Source organism: Barbus barbus (assembly GCF_936440315.1).
Source record: "Barbus barbus genome assembly, chromosome: 21".
NCBI lineage: Eukaryota > Metazoa > Chordata > Actinopteri > Cypriniformes > Cyprinidae > Barbus > Barbus barbus.
In genome coordinates this window covers 17,504,730-17,520,182 of record NC_136749.1, presented here as the reverse complement: position 1 = coordinate 17,520,182, position 15,453 = coordinate 17,504,730, and the positions used below count along the sequence as shown (strand labels likewise).

At 37.7% G+C, this 15,453-nt stretch overlaps 1 protein-coding gene across 1 annotated transcript in view; it reads right to left on the bottom strand.

Annotated features, from left to right (window-relative positions):
- LOC306887621 (zinc finger protein 804B-like) overlaps positions 1 to 11,267 on the bottom strand; it is a gene marked incomplete at both ends in the record, with an annotated part of 99,804 nt that extends 88,537 nt beyond the window's left edge. The window contains one exon of the mRNA XM_079445509.1: positions 11,154 to 11,267. Within this exon, the coding sequence (XP_079301635.1) occupies positions 11,154 to 11,267 (114 nt within the window). The remainder of the gene's footprint in view (positions 1 to 11,153) is intronic.
- Between the last annotated feature and the right edge of the window lie 4,186 nt (positions 11,268 to 15,453).

Sequence of the window (15,453 nt, the reverse complement as noted above, 5' to 3'; positions counted from 1 at the left end):
TTCTATTTTAATATATTTTCGAAAGAAAAATGGCACATGAAATATGGTTCAAATTAGTTTTTTTTAACATACTGTATGAGTCAGCTGTCTCTGGTTTTCAGACATGGCCAGACTGAGTTGCATCGGTGGATTGAGATGATAATTTAAATGATATTCTTGCTTATCCTGTTTATCAGCTTCACATTCATTCCTCAAATGAAGCTTATCTTTAACCATTGTTCTTATAAAAGATTTTCTTGGAAAGACAGAGAGGCAACAAGGCACCTTAGAGACAGATGTAAATGCGTTCCTCCCTCTCTCTCCTCTAGACCCATTTAGAAACACTTACAGGCCATTAACAATCATTCCCCCTGATTAGAATGGCCTTTGAGTGCCTGGACAAATTGCTTTCAAACATGTTAGAAAATCCTCAAGCCATTTAGACTGTGTATTTGCCGGTATCCAGCAAGACCCATTCTGTCATTCTCTCTGCCTCTCACCAACCCTGTTAAAACAGTATGAGGCTGAGATACTTTGAGCTGCATCAGCCTCAGGCTCTCTCTTACTCGTTTTCTTTCTCTCTCATTCTATCTTAAACCTCACCTTTCTTTTAATTCATTGCATAATTACAGTAAGTGAGGGCCATTAATGAACATCCAATTCTGCCTACGGTTTGAAAACAATGGATTCTCGTCTATTGTTACTTCCTACCACGCTATGTCAGGATTTTTTTCAGCTTAAAAGCAAAAAGACTGGAGGCACAGAGAACCGCTGTTATGTGCCGCTGTGTGTATGCGAATGTAGGATGACCTCTTTGATTAATTATACTCTCATAAAGCATTTAATCAGTTAATCGGGCAAATTAGCACTGCAGAAATGGCCCACAAAAGTGAAAACGGTCCCTCTGTGTGTGTGTTAAGCGAAGTCTGTGTGTTTGTGTGCATGCTTTTGTTTGTATTTTTCTGCACCGTAAGCCGAACGAAGAGAGTGATTCATTAGCCTTCCTGTGTGATTAGAGCTCCCTGGCCGTGTTAACGTCAGGACCCCAACACAAAGAGTTTCAGACAGGCAAACTCAGAGGACGGCTGCGCCCGGGCCTGGGGCTGAATATTAAACACCGCCTGCTACACTCCATTAGCACAGCAAAAGCGCTAACGCTCCTCAAAAAGAGCTGAGCTAAGTACAGCAGTAGCCACTCATTACCAGAATGGCTGGAATCATTAGTAAGCCATTTGAAATGTAAGATAGAGAGAAAAAGAACAAATAAAGTATCAAATTAACCTTTAAACATTCAAAACACAACTTATTATAGAGCCATATATCAGCACTAACTGTAATGTTATGTTTCCTGTAAAACTGAACCACATAACCACATGCCAAAAAAAGATATCAAAGCTTGTAAACTGAGTAAACATGATAGGCCAAGGTGATTTTCATGCTCATTGAGACCGGAGAGTGTATATTATACTGTGTGTGTGTGTGTGTATATATATATATGTATGGACTCATTTAAAAAAGAAACTACTACAGTATATGCTCATTAGTGTGTGTTTGTAGTGTGCACTTGGACAACGGCCTCTCCACATGACAGCCCTACGGGGCCAAAAGAAACTTAGGAGCACCTGCTCGTTTTTGTTAATTAATTTCTTTATTTGGTACTGTGTCAAAATGCAAGTTGTGGCATCACAGATAACAGTTTCTCTGGCAGCTCTTAACTAGAAAGCACAGAGTGGCATTATATAAGTCAACTGGCAACGGTTCAGAAGAATTTAAGAGCTAATATGCAAGGAGCATGAATGACAAACTCCATAATCCATAACTACAGACTAGCAATGAAATATCCTTGTTAAGAAGGCATTAGGCAGCCAGTGGTTTTCAAATCGCCCTGACATTTCCTGACCATAAGTCATTAAAAGTCATCTGACTAGTCAGGTAAAACATGAAATGGTGGCTACTGCAGCTAACGTCATGCCATTATTGTCAGGGTTCTGTCACTTCGGTCTAGTTTATTCATGGTTTTGTGACGGAGCCCTGACACTCCCTTCTTGTCTTGTTTTCTGGTGAGCACACGGCTTCAAGTGTGCCCGAGCTGCGCGCTCTCTTGTCTGCGTGCTCCATTTCATGTTGGGGCGTGGTGTTCGATCCCAGCACTCCTGTCTTGTTCAGGCTTGTTCGTGTCAGGGTTCGGACACTCACGCTCCAGGTTTGTTCTTGATGTAGGAGCGGTCTCGAGTTCGCTCGGGCCGTGCGCTCCTCTGTGAGTGTGTGTGTTTTATTCAGCACGCGGTTCAGTTTCGGCCACGTGCTTTTTCGTTGTGTTGTTGCACGCAGCTCGTTCTTCGGCTGCGTGCTTTCTCTTGTTTTGTCTTGTTCTGTGTTGCACGCAGCTTATGAGTCTCCTCATTAGCTGCATGTTCGTGTCCTGTTTTGCACATGGCTAGTGATTTTGTTTTGCTGGCCATGTGCTTGTGTTTTGTGTGAGCACATGGCTGGTCTTGTTTAGTTCTATGTGCCATGTGCTCTCATGTCAATTGTCTTGACCCCACCCACCTTGTTTCCTGATTATTGGTTAATTTGCCCCACCTGTGTTTACTCGTTACCCTCCTCATTTTCTCCCTTTATAATCTCCTTGTGTTTGCAGTCCTGTGCTAGTTCGTCGTCGATGTTACCCTGTGTGAAGTCCAGCCTTGCCAGTCTGTTTTCCCCTACGGGGTAGTTTTGTTTGTTGATTTTATTTTATAATTAATAAAGCTCTATTTCCTCCTGCAAGTGAGTCCTCACTCTCATTCCTTCACCCACACCTGACAATTATGATCCACTGTAGAACTACTGCTCAGATCTATAATAGCAGATTATGGTACAATGAAGTAAAAACAGTTTATGTGTCAATGATGTATGTCGACAAATAAATCTTTTGAAGGGAAAGAAAAAGTTAGTTTGAAATACATGTGCCAGATGCTCAGGAAATTACTCTTTGTCCTCTTGTTGGATTCATATGGTTTTGAAAAAGTTTCATGTGGTGAAACCAAGTACAGTCATTTTTTTCCCCTTGTGGGAAAACATCTGGGAGTACACATTTTAATCATTACTTTCAAAATGCATTTTGATCGCACCACGTGGTTTTGTGGAAAAAAAGTTTAAATGTTAGTTATAACAAAAGTGAAACCTTTTTATTAAAAAATATACACCACCATTTATTAAAATTATTAAATTAATAAAATGCTTATATTCAACAAGAATGTTGCAAATTGATCAAAAGACACAAAGACATATGTTACAAAAGATTTATATTTTAAATAAATGCAAAGAAAAAAAAATTGGTTGATCCCCCTGAAAAATTGCATTTAAAAAAAAAAAATTAAATAAATCTTAATATAATACAGACAAACCAAAGAAGAAATGCCTCTTTATCTCTGCAGCAGCCAACACAATCCGACAAGCCCCTTCATTCTAACGCACTAGCTGCAATGTTTCAGAACTAATTAAAACTCATTGCCTCTGCACATAAATTGTGCATTTGTGTCTCACTCATGCTGGCAGACCTATCAACACATGCCTCTTCAGTGGCATACATGTTTTAAAAATGCGGTGGGAGACGGCAGTTTGGAATGCAAACCGGGTCCCTGCTGCAGCTCAACATCAAACATGCATACAGCGTCATGGGCGGAGTGAGAGGGAATAACCCAGATACTGAGCGAGTTCAGCATAAGATCTGCTTGAAGCCTCTCCACAAAAAGCTGAGATGGAGCCCCATAAGACGAGCTTGATGGTACTGGCTGAACCACAGGGCATACGAACAGGTGTTGACTGCTGTAGCGGAAAGATGATCCAAATAAGTGCTCTGGGATACCTCACTGAGACTGAGACATTCCAGTCAATGAGTTAAACAGGAGACTCAATGATGGGGAACATTTCAGTAAGGTTTAGTTTTGGTCTTAAGGCTACACCATGGGAAGCAAAGGAAGATTCCGCTGTTTTTGCTGTTCTAAAGACTTTTATGAGCAGAATCTGCACAGAATCTATTGTTTATTGCGATGTATGCTGATCTAGAGGGGAAAGAACTTGGATTAACCTCTTTGAGGGGCCACAGAATACATAAAAAATGCAGTTCGTACATGCAAAAGCTTCCAAAAGAAAGAAAGGAAAAAGTTCTGCGATTATTGTAGGTACAAAATGAATAGTGGGTTTTTGCATACACGTGGTTAGGGAAATCAGTACAAAATTTCATTTAATATTAATTTTTAGCTTTTTCTAAAACTGGCTTTTGCAGATCAACCTAAATCATTGCACGCAGGTAATCTGTGGTTCAGCTGCCTTTTTTTTTTTTTTTGAAGGAAGACAGAGAACAGCCTCTATTCACAAAATGTGCTGTCAAATGCAGCATAAGGTGCAATTTTAGTCTTGTGGCGTCCAGTGCTTCTGTTTTAAATTTGTTTGTTACTATAAACTACAGAATGTGGAAGACTGAGTACATGCAGGACTTCTGGAATAGCGACAGTAAAAATTAATAATGTATGTTTCTGCTTCAATTCATAATTTAAATTTAAGAATCAAAATGTTCTTGATATTTACACATATAACAGGTTACTCTACAATAAAAACATACTTCAAGTTTCAAAACTCTAAATTAACCCTCATCATTAACAGTTTAAAATATGAATTATTCTGTCTACCTTTCTGAAGCTTCCGGATCTGATTGGGGAGAATCCTAACTTCAGTCTACCAGTGATTTGATGTCTCCATTTTCATCAAAACTCCCTTTATAATCACTGACAAAGCTGACTCTGCTCAACGAGTCTCTTATTTACATTGTGCTTACAATGCTTACATTTCACTAGGTTAGTTATAATGAAAGTATAGGTGAAATCACATTGCAATTAGGAGATTATAAGGAGATGATCTGACATGACTGTGTTCAGCTACAGTGCAGCACTGCAACATTTGATGCTACGGGAGTAGTTCTAAGAATAAGGCTATAATTAACACTGGCAGCTGTTACAGTAAAAGCATAACAACAACTTTCGAGAGAGTTACACATGTAATGCTCATTTCATATGCAAAGATGTTAGCCAATCATAGCAATGGGCATTTACAGTGAAGTCTCACAGAAGACATGCCCTTTCCAAGGGAGCGATCAAATCGGAGTACTAAATTTATGTAAGTAATTTTATTTGTATAGCACTTTTCATACATAAAATGCAACTCAAAGTGCTTCACAAGCATAAAACAAATATTAAAAAACAACGTCATCAAAAGCAAAATATAAACAAGTATAAGTAAATATAATACACACAAATATAATACACACACTTCACACACTATTATGATCATAAGCAACTGTAAAAAGGTATGTCTTAACACGCTTTTTAAAAATATAAATACTGGTTGACTCTCTCACTTCATTTGGAAGACAGTTCCAAATTTTTGGAGCATAGTGACTAAAAGAAGTACCGCCAGATCGCTTGAGATTTACTGTATAATATGCTAAAAGTCCAGCACTAGAGGATCATAACGTTCGATTAGGAATATATCTTGACAAACAATCAGAAATATAAGAAGGTGTCAAGTTATGCAATGCTTTATACACTAATGTAAGAATCTTATAGTCAATCCTTTGATGCACAGGTAACCAATGCAATTCCATTAAAACCGGTGTAATATGTTCTCGTTTCTTCAATTTCATTAATACTCTGGCTGCTGCATTTTGTATCAATTGCAGCTTAACCATAGAACCCTTAGGTAGACCAGTATACACAGCATTACAGTAATCAAGTCAAGAGAAGATAAATACATGAATTAGTTTCTTAGCATCGTTAAAAGATAAAAAAGGACGAATCTTGGCAATATTTCTCAAATGATAAAAACATATTTTTGTAACTTGATTAATATGGGACTTAAAACTCAGATCACAGTCCAAAGTGACACCCAAGTTCTTTACCTCTTTCTTGGATTGTAAAGCTAAGGAACCCAATTCAGCTTCAATCCTCTCCCGCTCAGGTTTTTTACCCACAATAAGAATTTCGATTTTATCTTTGTTTAGTTTTAAAAAAATTGCATTCATCCATTTTACGATGCTGGACAGACAATTAGACAATCTTTCTATTACAACAGTGTCTCTGGGTTCAACTGAAATATATAATTGTATGTCATCAGCATAAAAATGGTAATTCATTTCGTATTTCTGAATTATGCTACCCAAAGGAAGCATATATAATGAAAACAAAACTGGCCTAAGGATGGAGCCTTGTGGAACACCATAGAGAATGTCATGATTCTTTGATGTACAATCACCTATATTCACTGAAAATGTCCTTGCTGTAATATATGTTTTGAACCAATTCAAAACATTACCTGAAAGACCTATAAATTTTTCCAATCTATTTATTAAAATACAATGATCAACCGTGTCAAATGCTGCACTTAGATCCAGGAGAATTAAAACCGATGCTTTACCTTTGTCTATATTTAATCTCAGATCATTTACTACTTTTAATAATGCTGTTTCCGTGTTATGACCACGTTGAGAGTCAGGAGTCCGACCAATCAACGTGGAAGACTAAAGGCGCTCTCACACCGAAAGCCCTTGCTAACAGGTGCTGCTTCATCAGCGCATCAGTTATCTCTCAAAGGCAGCAGCAGACGTTGCTCAAGTTGCAATAAATTACAATCCACTACACTGAAGTTGTAAAAACCTCAATATTATCTATTTATGGTTTCCGAGATGGGGGAAACGCAGGGGGAATCGCGGAATCCAGTCATATAAATGGAATTTACTGTATAACGCGGAGTCACGGAATTAGTCAAAGTTTGGATGAATTAATCAAAAGTAGGTCAGTACACTTAAATCGACTCATGATATGGACTATCTGTAAACATTAAGCTGCTAAAAGACTATTTAAATATGAATTCTGCATGTTCGGCGTGTCTCTGTATATGTGAAAGGCACAGACGCGCGGTTTTGACACACACACACACACACAGGAGTGCGCGACACTCGCGGTGTTTTCCGCATCTGCCATGTCATTAAATGAGGACATAAATACATGAACATCATCCCCAGAACTGCTCTGAGAGTTACTTCATGAGCATTTGACTGTTTCGTTTGAGTAAAACGATCGTCATATCATAAATAGGCTAAAGAAACTTAAGAGGTCCTGACGGCAACCCGTCAAAATAAAAGTTCGGTTTATTTACTAATGCTACTACAACTATTACAACTTTTGTTTAAAAGAACAATCACACAATACGCTATTTCTTACATGTTTTAATTTTAATAGTAAACCCATTTGTTTGCCAAAAAATAGACTTCAACTCTCATTTGATTAAAAGATAAATTAAATTAATGTTTTATGCCTTCATTTGCACTGCTCTGTAAATGAAAACTAATGGAAATTACTGTCACATAGGCCAAGACTAAGATACTGTCACATAGGCCAAGATTAAGTTACTGTGACATAGGCCAAGATTAGGATGACGGAAATTGGGACATTTCAATAGGCTATTGAACCAAGTGAGCCTATAACAGGCTATTAGTGTTATAGTTTCATTAAAATAGTTGCGGTCTTCTTCGCAACTTCTACAATGGAGCTATGAAGACAATTAAATTATTTACACGTATTATATACATTGCGCTTTTTAAATTAATCAACTGATGTGCATTAGATGATGAATTGAATAGTCACCTCTTGTAGGTTATGATTTAGTCAACCGAAAATAATTAATGAAGAATTATGAGAGGTTATGCTATTACACATACATTTCTAACATGTAAATTATTGAAGCCAAATACTTACATTTTCCCAAACTGTTTAGCTGTAGTATTTAGTATTCATAGGCTTAATCATGAAGCATACAGTGGCCCCACTTTTAACTCTCTCTTTATATATTACCCTTATTGTAGATGGATGCATGGGGGAAGACAAGAGTAAGAAGTGCAACCAACACTAGGGAAGGCCGTTTTTGTCAGAGCCCTTGTTATTCTTAATTTTGACATTCATTTTCATTTTTACACCAGACATATATATCGGTTCAATATATCGGTTATCGGTCTACTTGGTCTGTAATAATCGGTATCGGCATCGGCCCTGAAAAACACATATCGGTCGACCCCTAATTAGGACAAATGCCCGTCTCCAGTGAATTATTTACTATGTCAAAGACATAGTCAATCAAACTGTGCGAAATCTTTTTAAAAAAAAAATGTTGGTATAGAGTCGAGACAGCTAGAAGAAGAATTTAACTGAGAGATAATTTGTAAAAGATTCTCTTTATTTACTGTCCTGAACATTTCCATTTTGTGGTATGGGTAACTTCCCAATTCATCCACAAAAGATTGATCAGTATGAGCAATATCAATTCTAATCTGTGTTATCTTGTCGTTAAAAAATATAGCAAAATCTTCACACATAATTAGGGAGGGCTGATCAAAACAATTAACAGGCTTATTATTTAAAAGACAATCTATGGTAGAGAAAAGTTTTCTAGGATTATTGCTATTGCTATGATTGAAAATGAACATATATAATCAAAATTATGACCATTTTTGCTGAAAAAATACATCCTAATATGTGACCCTGGACCACAAAACCAGTCTTAAGTCGCTGGAGCATATTTGTAGCAATAGCCAAAAATACCTTGTATGGGTCAAAATTATTGATTTTTCTTTTATGCCAAAAATCATTAGGACATTAAGTAAAGATCATGTTCCATGAAGATATTTTGTAAATTTCCTACTGTAAATATATCAAAACTTAATTTTTGATTAGTATAATATGCATTGCTAAGAACTTCATTTGGATTCCAGATTTTCAGATACTTGTATCTCAGCCAAATATTATCCTATCATAGCCATACATCTATGGAAAGCTTATTTATTCAGCTTTCAGATGCTGTATAAATCTCAATTTCGAAAAATTGACCCTTATGACTGGTTTTGTGGTCCAGGGTCACATATTATACGTGCGCGGTCAGCAAACATTCTAAATATTCAAAATAATTTAAAAAAAGCATTTCAAGACCCATGACATGGCACATGGTTTAAACTAGATTTTTCCTTTTATTCGTTGCAGACAACATCATACTGTACCTTGAACAAAAACCTGACAACTTTGCACCAGTGAGGTGCCCTCTAGTGCTGGGCTAGAGAACAACTGGAGCATGACATGCTCATTTTTTTAATCACCACCAATGTTTCTTCCTCTATAAATGAGAACAGTTCCCACAGCTTTCTTTTGGCCTTCGCAGCTCCTAATCTTTTTACACAAATCACCCTAAATGTTGAATAGTGCCCGGATTATTATGTTAAATACATTTAGCAAAGCGTAAATGATTTATTGCATATCTGACATTTTGAGAGCACATCACTGCAACATATGCAAATAATTATTAATGTGCATGTGATATAAGACAACAGAGGCTGTCAGTCAGAGTGGCTGAGAATCCCGAGCATGTCATTCTGCAGTCTTTGTACATTTGAATATGTGCCTGCGTGATCGTGTGTGTGTCCTCCTCGTGCTTTGAGTTAGAGTGAACATGGCACTCTGATTTAAGCTGGAGCAAATGCACCCTTCACAACAGCTGCTCTGAAATTACCCATCAAAACTATCACAACTGAGCCCAGCTTCTTTCCAATCAGCCTGCACTGTCTGTCCTTCCTGTAGGGCGGGCCAAACAGATAATACACACACACTTCCCAATCTCAAATTACAAGGTACAACAGGTACAAGTCTCAATTTGCATACTTATGCCAGACTTTGAACGAGTACATGTCTTCATTAGCACATATAATTTCCCTAACAGGAAAAGGCCTGGACCGGACACAAATTTTAGGCTCATTCACCAGCAGAGCCTCAATTAAGCATGTGAATGGATTGGATTATAATGCTGGCTAAAATGGCAGGTGAAACTGCCAGAAAAAAAAGACAAAAAAGTTTTTTCTCACCCTGCTCTCACTCTGCATCTCTTGTTTCTATCTGCTCTGTTTTAGCTATAGAAGCACTAAGCATCATGTTTTGTCCTCATTTCATCCCATATAATTTCTGATTTGCTGTGCGTTCTTTTTGAAGCATAAAACAACAAATGGAAATTTCAAAGTCATTCAATATGCTGACTAAACAACTACAATTTCATCAGCAGAAGAGACCAATGATGCCTTCCAAAGAATTATACATACATATGGATGACAAATACAGCTAACTGATTTTAAAAAGTTGTAAAAAAGAGTGTTTACATGAAAAAACTATTTTAGCCTTCCTAAAATTGTGTTACATTCCATGTGTTATATGTCATTTGCCTTTTTACTAGCAATTTCTGAGTGACGTAAATACTACAGCAGTTTTTTTTTTTCAGTATACCCTGTCATTTTTTATGTCGGAAATAAAACAAAGATTATTGGAGTATGTTTTATGAAGAAAAAAAATGAGTCATCCTACTTCATGTATTAATTAAATGTGTTACTTGCCGTTTCTTTGTAATTATTTGTCCAATTTCTGAGTGAAAACAGTTTCTAGATCAAATGTTTTTAGGGTAAGTGATAACCTCAAATATGATAGACATACACTCTGCTTTAGGACGGTTAGGACCATCAGTGAATTTCCTATTCAGTTGCTGAAGCTTGTAAACACGGTGTTGTGACATCCATAGGTGGCTTAGTACCAGAACAGTGCTTGAGGTCAAAGTTTAACATATAGCTCAATAGTCTGAGCCCAACAAAGCAAGACCTGCCATCAGTCTCTGTTAGCAGACCGTCAGGGGTCTGTGATCACAGCACAATAATGTCACAAATGCCTCATAGACTCACAAGCCTGACATCTGAGATATATGCAGTGATGCTTTACACATTGCATACATATACAGTAAAACTCCCTCATCCCTACTGCATAAAATAAAATGCTTTTAGGATTTCGCTGTCTAATGCAGTTTACAAGTGAAGGTCATGTTGATGGCATGAGTTTCATAGGTCATTAAAGCCTCTCTTCTTTACATTTAATTCAAATGTGTTCCCACTTAAGTAGCTATATGTCCAGATTTTGCTGTCACATGCGTTTTATAAACTTAGACAACTGAAAACTATACCGTAAACACAATACAAACCAATAAAGTGTGCTTAATGAGTTCCTAATAGCGCATCGTGCTGATATCTTTAATAAACAAAAACGACGATTGAGTATTATTACCGGTGATTCGCCTCCGGTGCTTTTGCAGAGCGGACCCCGGAAAACTCCTTTGATGCTCCGGTAGTGTCCATTGCTGAGGTGCGTGGAGCTTATCACAAGATAGTAGCACGCCATCCGGTCCAGCGTCACCCATGAGCGGGCTCCAGGAACGGCCAGGCGATCAAGTTAGTTTGGAGGTGATCTCGAAGAAGCCAGGGGACGTCTCTGCGCGCTGGTCCGGCCGCTTCAGTCAGTACTGGACGGCGTTACAAGGACACACCGATAAAATACGAATCTGCTGTGATTGCTAATCAGAAACACTGTCCCATACTTGTGTCACATCCTGTCTGTTTTCCTCTTTAAGAAGAGACAAGCACCTGCTCTCCAGCCCAGACGTCGTTATTGGATGTTGCTCTGGAGTTGCCAGGACTATTCAGTGCCACAGACTCAAGCGTTTAGCATTATTGTTTATATCCAATAGTACAAGAGACACTTCAGCTGAGGTCATGCCTTCCTCAAACAGCCTCCAAAAAGTCACGTCTGTAGAGTGATGTGAAAATACACATTCCAGTGCTAATTCAGTACTGTGGCACTTTTTTAAATCTGAGTGATGTAGCTCGCTTGATCGCAAACGAGTGCGCGCGTGTCTTCAATTGACTGGTCAACTCTCTGATGAATCTGCTGCATGTTCGATCGCAGATGCTCTTTCCCTGCGCCGAAACGATCCGCGCTCTGAGCTGAGTCCAAATGAGTGTTACGCAGAGGTTTCTCTCTCTCTCTCTCTCTCTCTCTCTCTCTCTCTCTCTCTCTCTCTCTCTCTCTCTCTCTCTCTCTCTCTCTCTCTCTCTCTCTGCTAAGGAGGGATTTGAGGGAGAGTAATAAAGCTTTCAAAGGAACGTGGGCAGCTTTTGGCTCTGCAATGCAATCAGTGCGTTAAGAAAACCCCTTCACACACATATACGCATTTTAATAACTATCTATCTATCTATCTATCTATCTATCTATCTATCTATCTATCTATCTATCTATCTATCTATCTATCTTAGTTAATCTGTAGTAACTATTGTTTTACAAATAATACACTAGCCTAATTGCAGAGTGTCAGGAAACTATGTTACTGCTAAAACACATTTGGAGACAAGCTTTTCTGTGATGACTATTTTCAACAGTTGTTTACATTGTAAATCTAGCATTTTTAATTCATTTTGAATCAATGTACATTTAGTTGTAGGCCTACCTTGTTTTATCACCTTAACGCACATTTAACCTATTAACGCTGCTGCGCAAGTGAGAGATTGACGGCAAATTTGACATGTAGTTTATATCTATTCTGATCAGTGTCTCTATATTTTCTTCTCTTTTGTAAGGTTTTAGAAAAGCTATCATATTTTTTTCTTCTTCTTTTGCAAATAAGAGCAGAAAGTAGGCCTGCAACAAATATAATTCTGTGATCACCACTGTAGAAGTTTACCTAACTATGATGACTTCGGTGAACCACCTGGAAATGTGAAAAGGGTCCATTAAAATCCATTTAAAAATGTCAATCCCCCTAAAGCCATTGTATAAATTGCACACTGCATTCTTAATCTGGCCTTTAAAAAATGACTTTAGGTGGTGCATCCATCCAGGTTGAAATAGTCAAATAAAATACTAATTTTGACTTCAATAAAACCTGCCAATTTAGACATTACCACAGGAAACACATTTTTGTATTTCTTTGCCCAAAACTCTGGTATAGGCCTACTCAGCACATAATTAGCAAATACACTACAATAAACTGCCATTTTAAATGAATACACTCTTTCAGATGCTACAGCAACAAATTAAAGTAATTTAAAACAATTGAAAAAGTAATAAGAAGTGTAATGATTTGTGTAATGAAGTGTAAACGATTTGATCAATGATCATAACCTAGATTTGCTCTGTTTGACAGAAACATGGCTAAAACCAGATGAATACATTACTTTAAATGAGGTGTTGCTACAATTTATAGCAATATTCTCAGTATTTCTCAGAGGGCAGGCTTTTAGTATAACTCGTTTGACTTTATGGTGCTGCGTATAACATTATCTAGAGAAACACATATTATTGATAAATCCCCTATGATGTTTGTACTGGCTACTGTATACAGGCCACTAGGGCACCATGCAGACTTTATTAAAGAATTTGCTGATTTTCTATCTGAGTTAATACTGGCTGCAGATAAAGTCTTAATTGTTGGCGATTTTAATATCCATGTCGATAATGAAAATGATGCATTAGGATCAGCATTCATAGACATTCTGAACTCTATTGGGGTTAGACAACACGTTTCAGGACCTACTTATTGTCGAAATCATACTCTAGATTTAATACTGTCACATGGAATTGATGTCAGTGGTGTTGAAATTCTGCAGAAAAGCAATATCATCTCAGATCATTATCTAGTCTTGTGTAAACTCCATATAGCTAAAACTGTAAATTCTACTCCTTGTTACAAGTATGGTAGAACCATCACTTATACCACAAAAGACTGCTTTGTAAGTAATCTTCCTGATTTATCTCAATTCCTCAGCATATCCAACAGCACAGAAAAACTTGATGATGATGATGATGACAAACTATGGACTCTCTCTTTTCTAGCACTTTAGATACAGTTGCTCCTTTACGCTTAACGAAGATCAAAGAAAACAGTCTGACTCCGTGGTATAATGAGCACACTCGCACTCTAAAGAGAGCAGCCCGGAAAATGGAGCGCAGATGGATGAAAACAAAACTAGAGGTGTTTCGTATAGCTTGGCGGGAAAGTGCCCTATCCTACAGAAAAGAATTAAAAACGGCTAGATCTGATTACTTTTCATCTCTTCTAGAACAAAACAAACATAACCCCCGGTATTTATTCATTTATTTATACAGTCACTAAATTAACGAAAAATAAAGTATCAATAGGTGTTGGCATTTCCCAAGAGCACAGCAGTAATGATTTTATGAACTACTTTACTTCCAAGATCGATACTATCAGAGATTAAATTGTAACCATGCAGCTGCCAGCTACAGTATCGCATCAGATGCACTATAGATCCCCTGAGGAACAATTCCACTCATTCTCTGCTATAGGAGAGGAAGAATTGTATAAACTTGTTAAATCATCTAAACCAACAACATGTATGTTAGACCCTATTCCATCTAAACTACTAAAAGAGCTACTTCCAGAAGATCCTCTTTTGACTATTATTAATTCATCATTGTCATTAGGATATGTCCCCAAAACCTTAAAATTGGCTGTTATTAAGCCTCTCGTTAAAAAAAACACAACTTGACCCCAAGGATCTAGTTAATTACAGACCGATTTCAAATCTCCCTTTTCTGTCAAAGATACTAGAAAAGGTGGTATCCTCAAAATGATATTCCTTCTTAGAGATAAATGGTATCTGTGAGTAATTCCAGTCAGGATTTAGACCGTATCATAGTACTGAGACTGCTCTCATTAGAGTTACAAATGACCTGTTTCTATCATCTGATCATGGTTGTCTCTCTTAGTTCTACTGGATCTTAGCACTGCATTCGACACTATTGACCACAACATTCTTTTAAACAGAATAGAACACTTTGTTGGCATCACATTGACTCTATTGCGAAAAAGGCCCAGCAGAGGCTGTATTTCCTCCGCCAGCTAAGGAAGTTCAACCTGCCTCAGGAGCTGCTGAAACAGTTCTACTCTGCAATCATCGAGTCTGTCCTATGTTCTTCTATAACTGTTTGGTTTGGTTCAGCTACCAAAACAGACATCAGAAGACTACAACGGACAGTTAGGACTGCTGAGAGAATTATCAGTGCCCCTCTGCCCAGCCTCCAAGAACTTTACACCTCCAGAGTGAGGAAAAGGGCTAAGAAAGTCACTCTGGACCCCTCACACCCAGCTCACTCTCTCTTTGTACTGTTGCCCTCTGGCCGGCGCTACAGATCACTGAGCACCAGAACAGCCAGACACAAGAACAGTTTTTTCCCCCAGGCCGTATCCCACCTGAACAACACATAACACACCCCGGTACTGTACATCTGTAAATAACCCATCAAACCTTCATCTGTACATAGGACACATGCACATTCACAGTTCTGTCTATGGTCATGTCTCTTCTGTATATTTTTATTTTTATTACTATTGTTATCCTTAATTATTGTATATTCTCTTCATTAGTGTTCTTTATCACCTTAATTATATGTTGTCTGCACTATGTTTGTACTTTCTGTACTGGAAGCTCATAACACCAAGACAAATTCCTTGTGTGTGCAAACACACTTGGCAATAAAGCTCTTTCTGATTCTGATTCTGATTCTGATT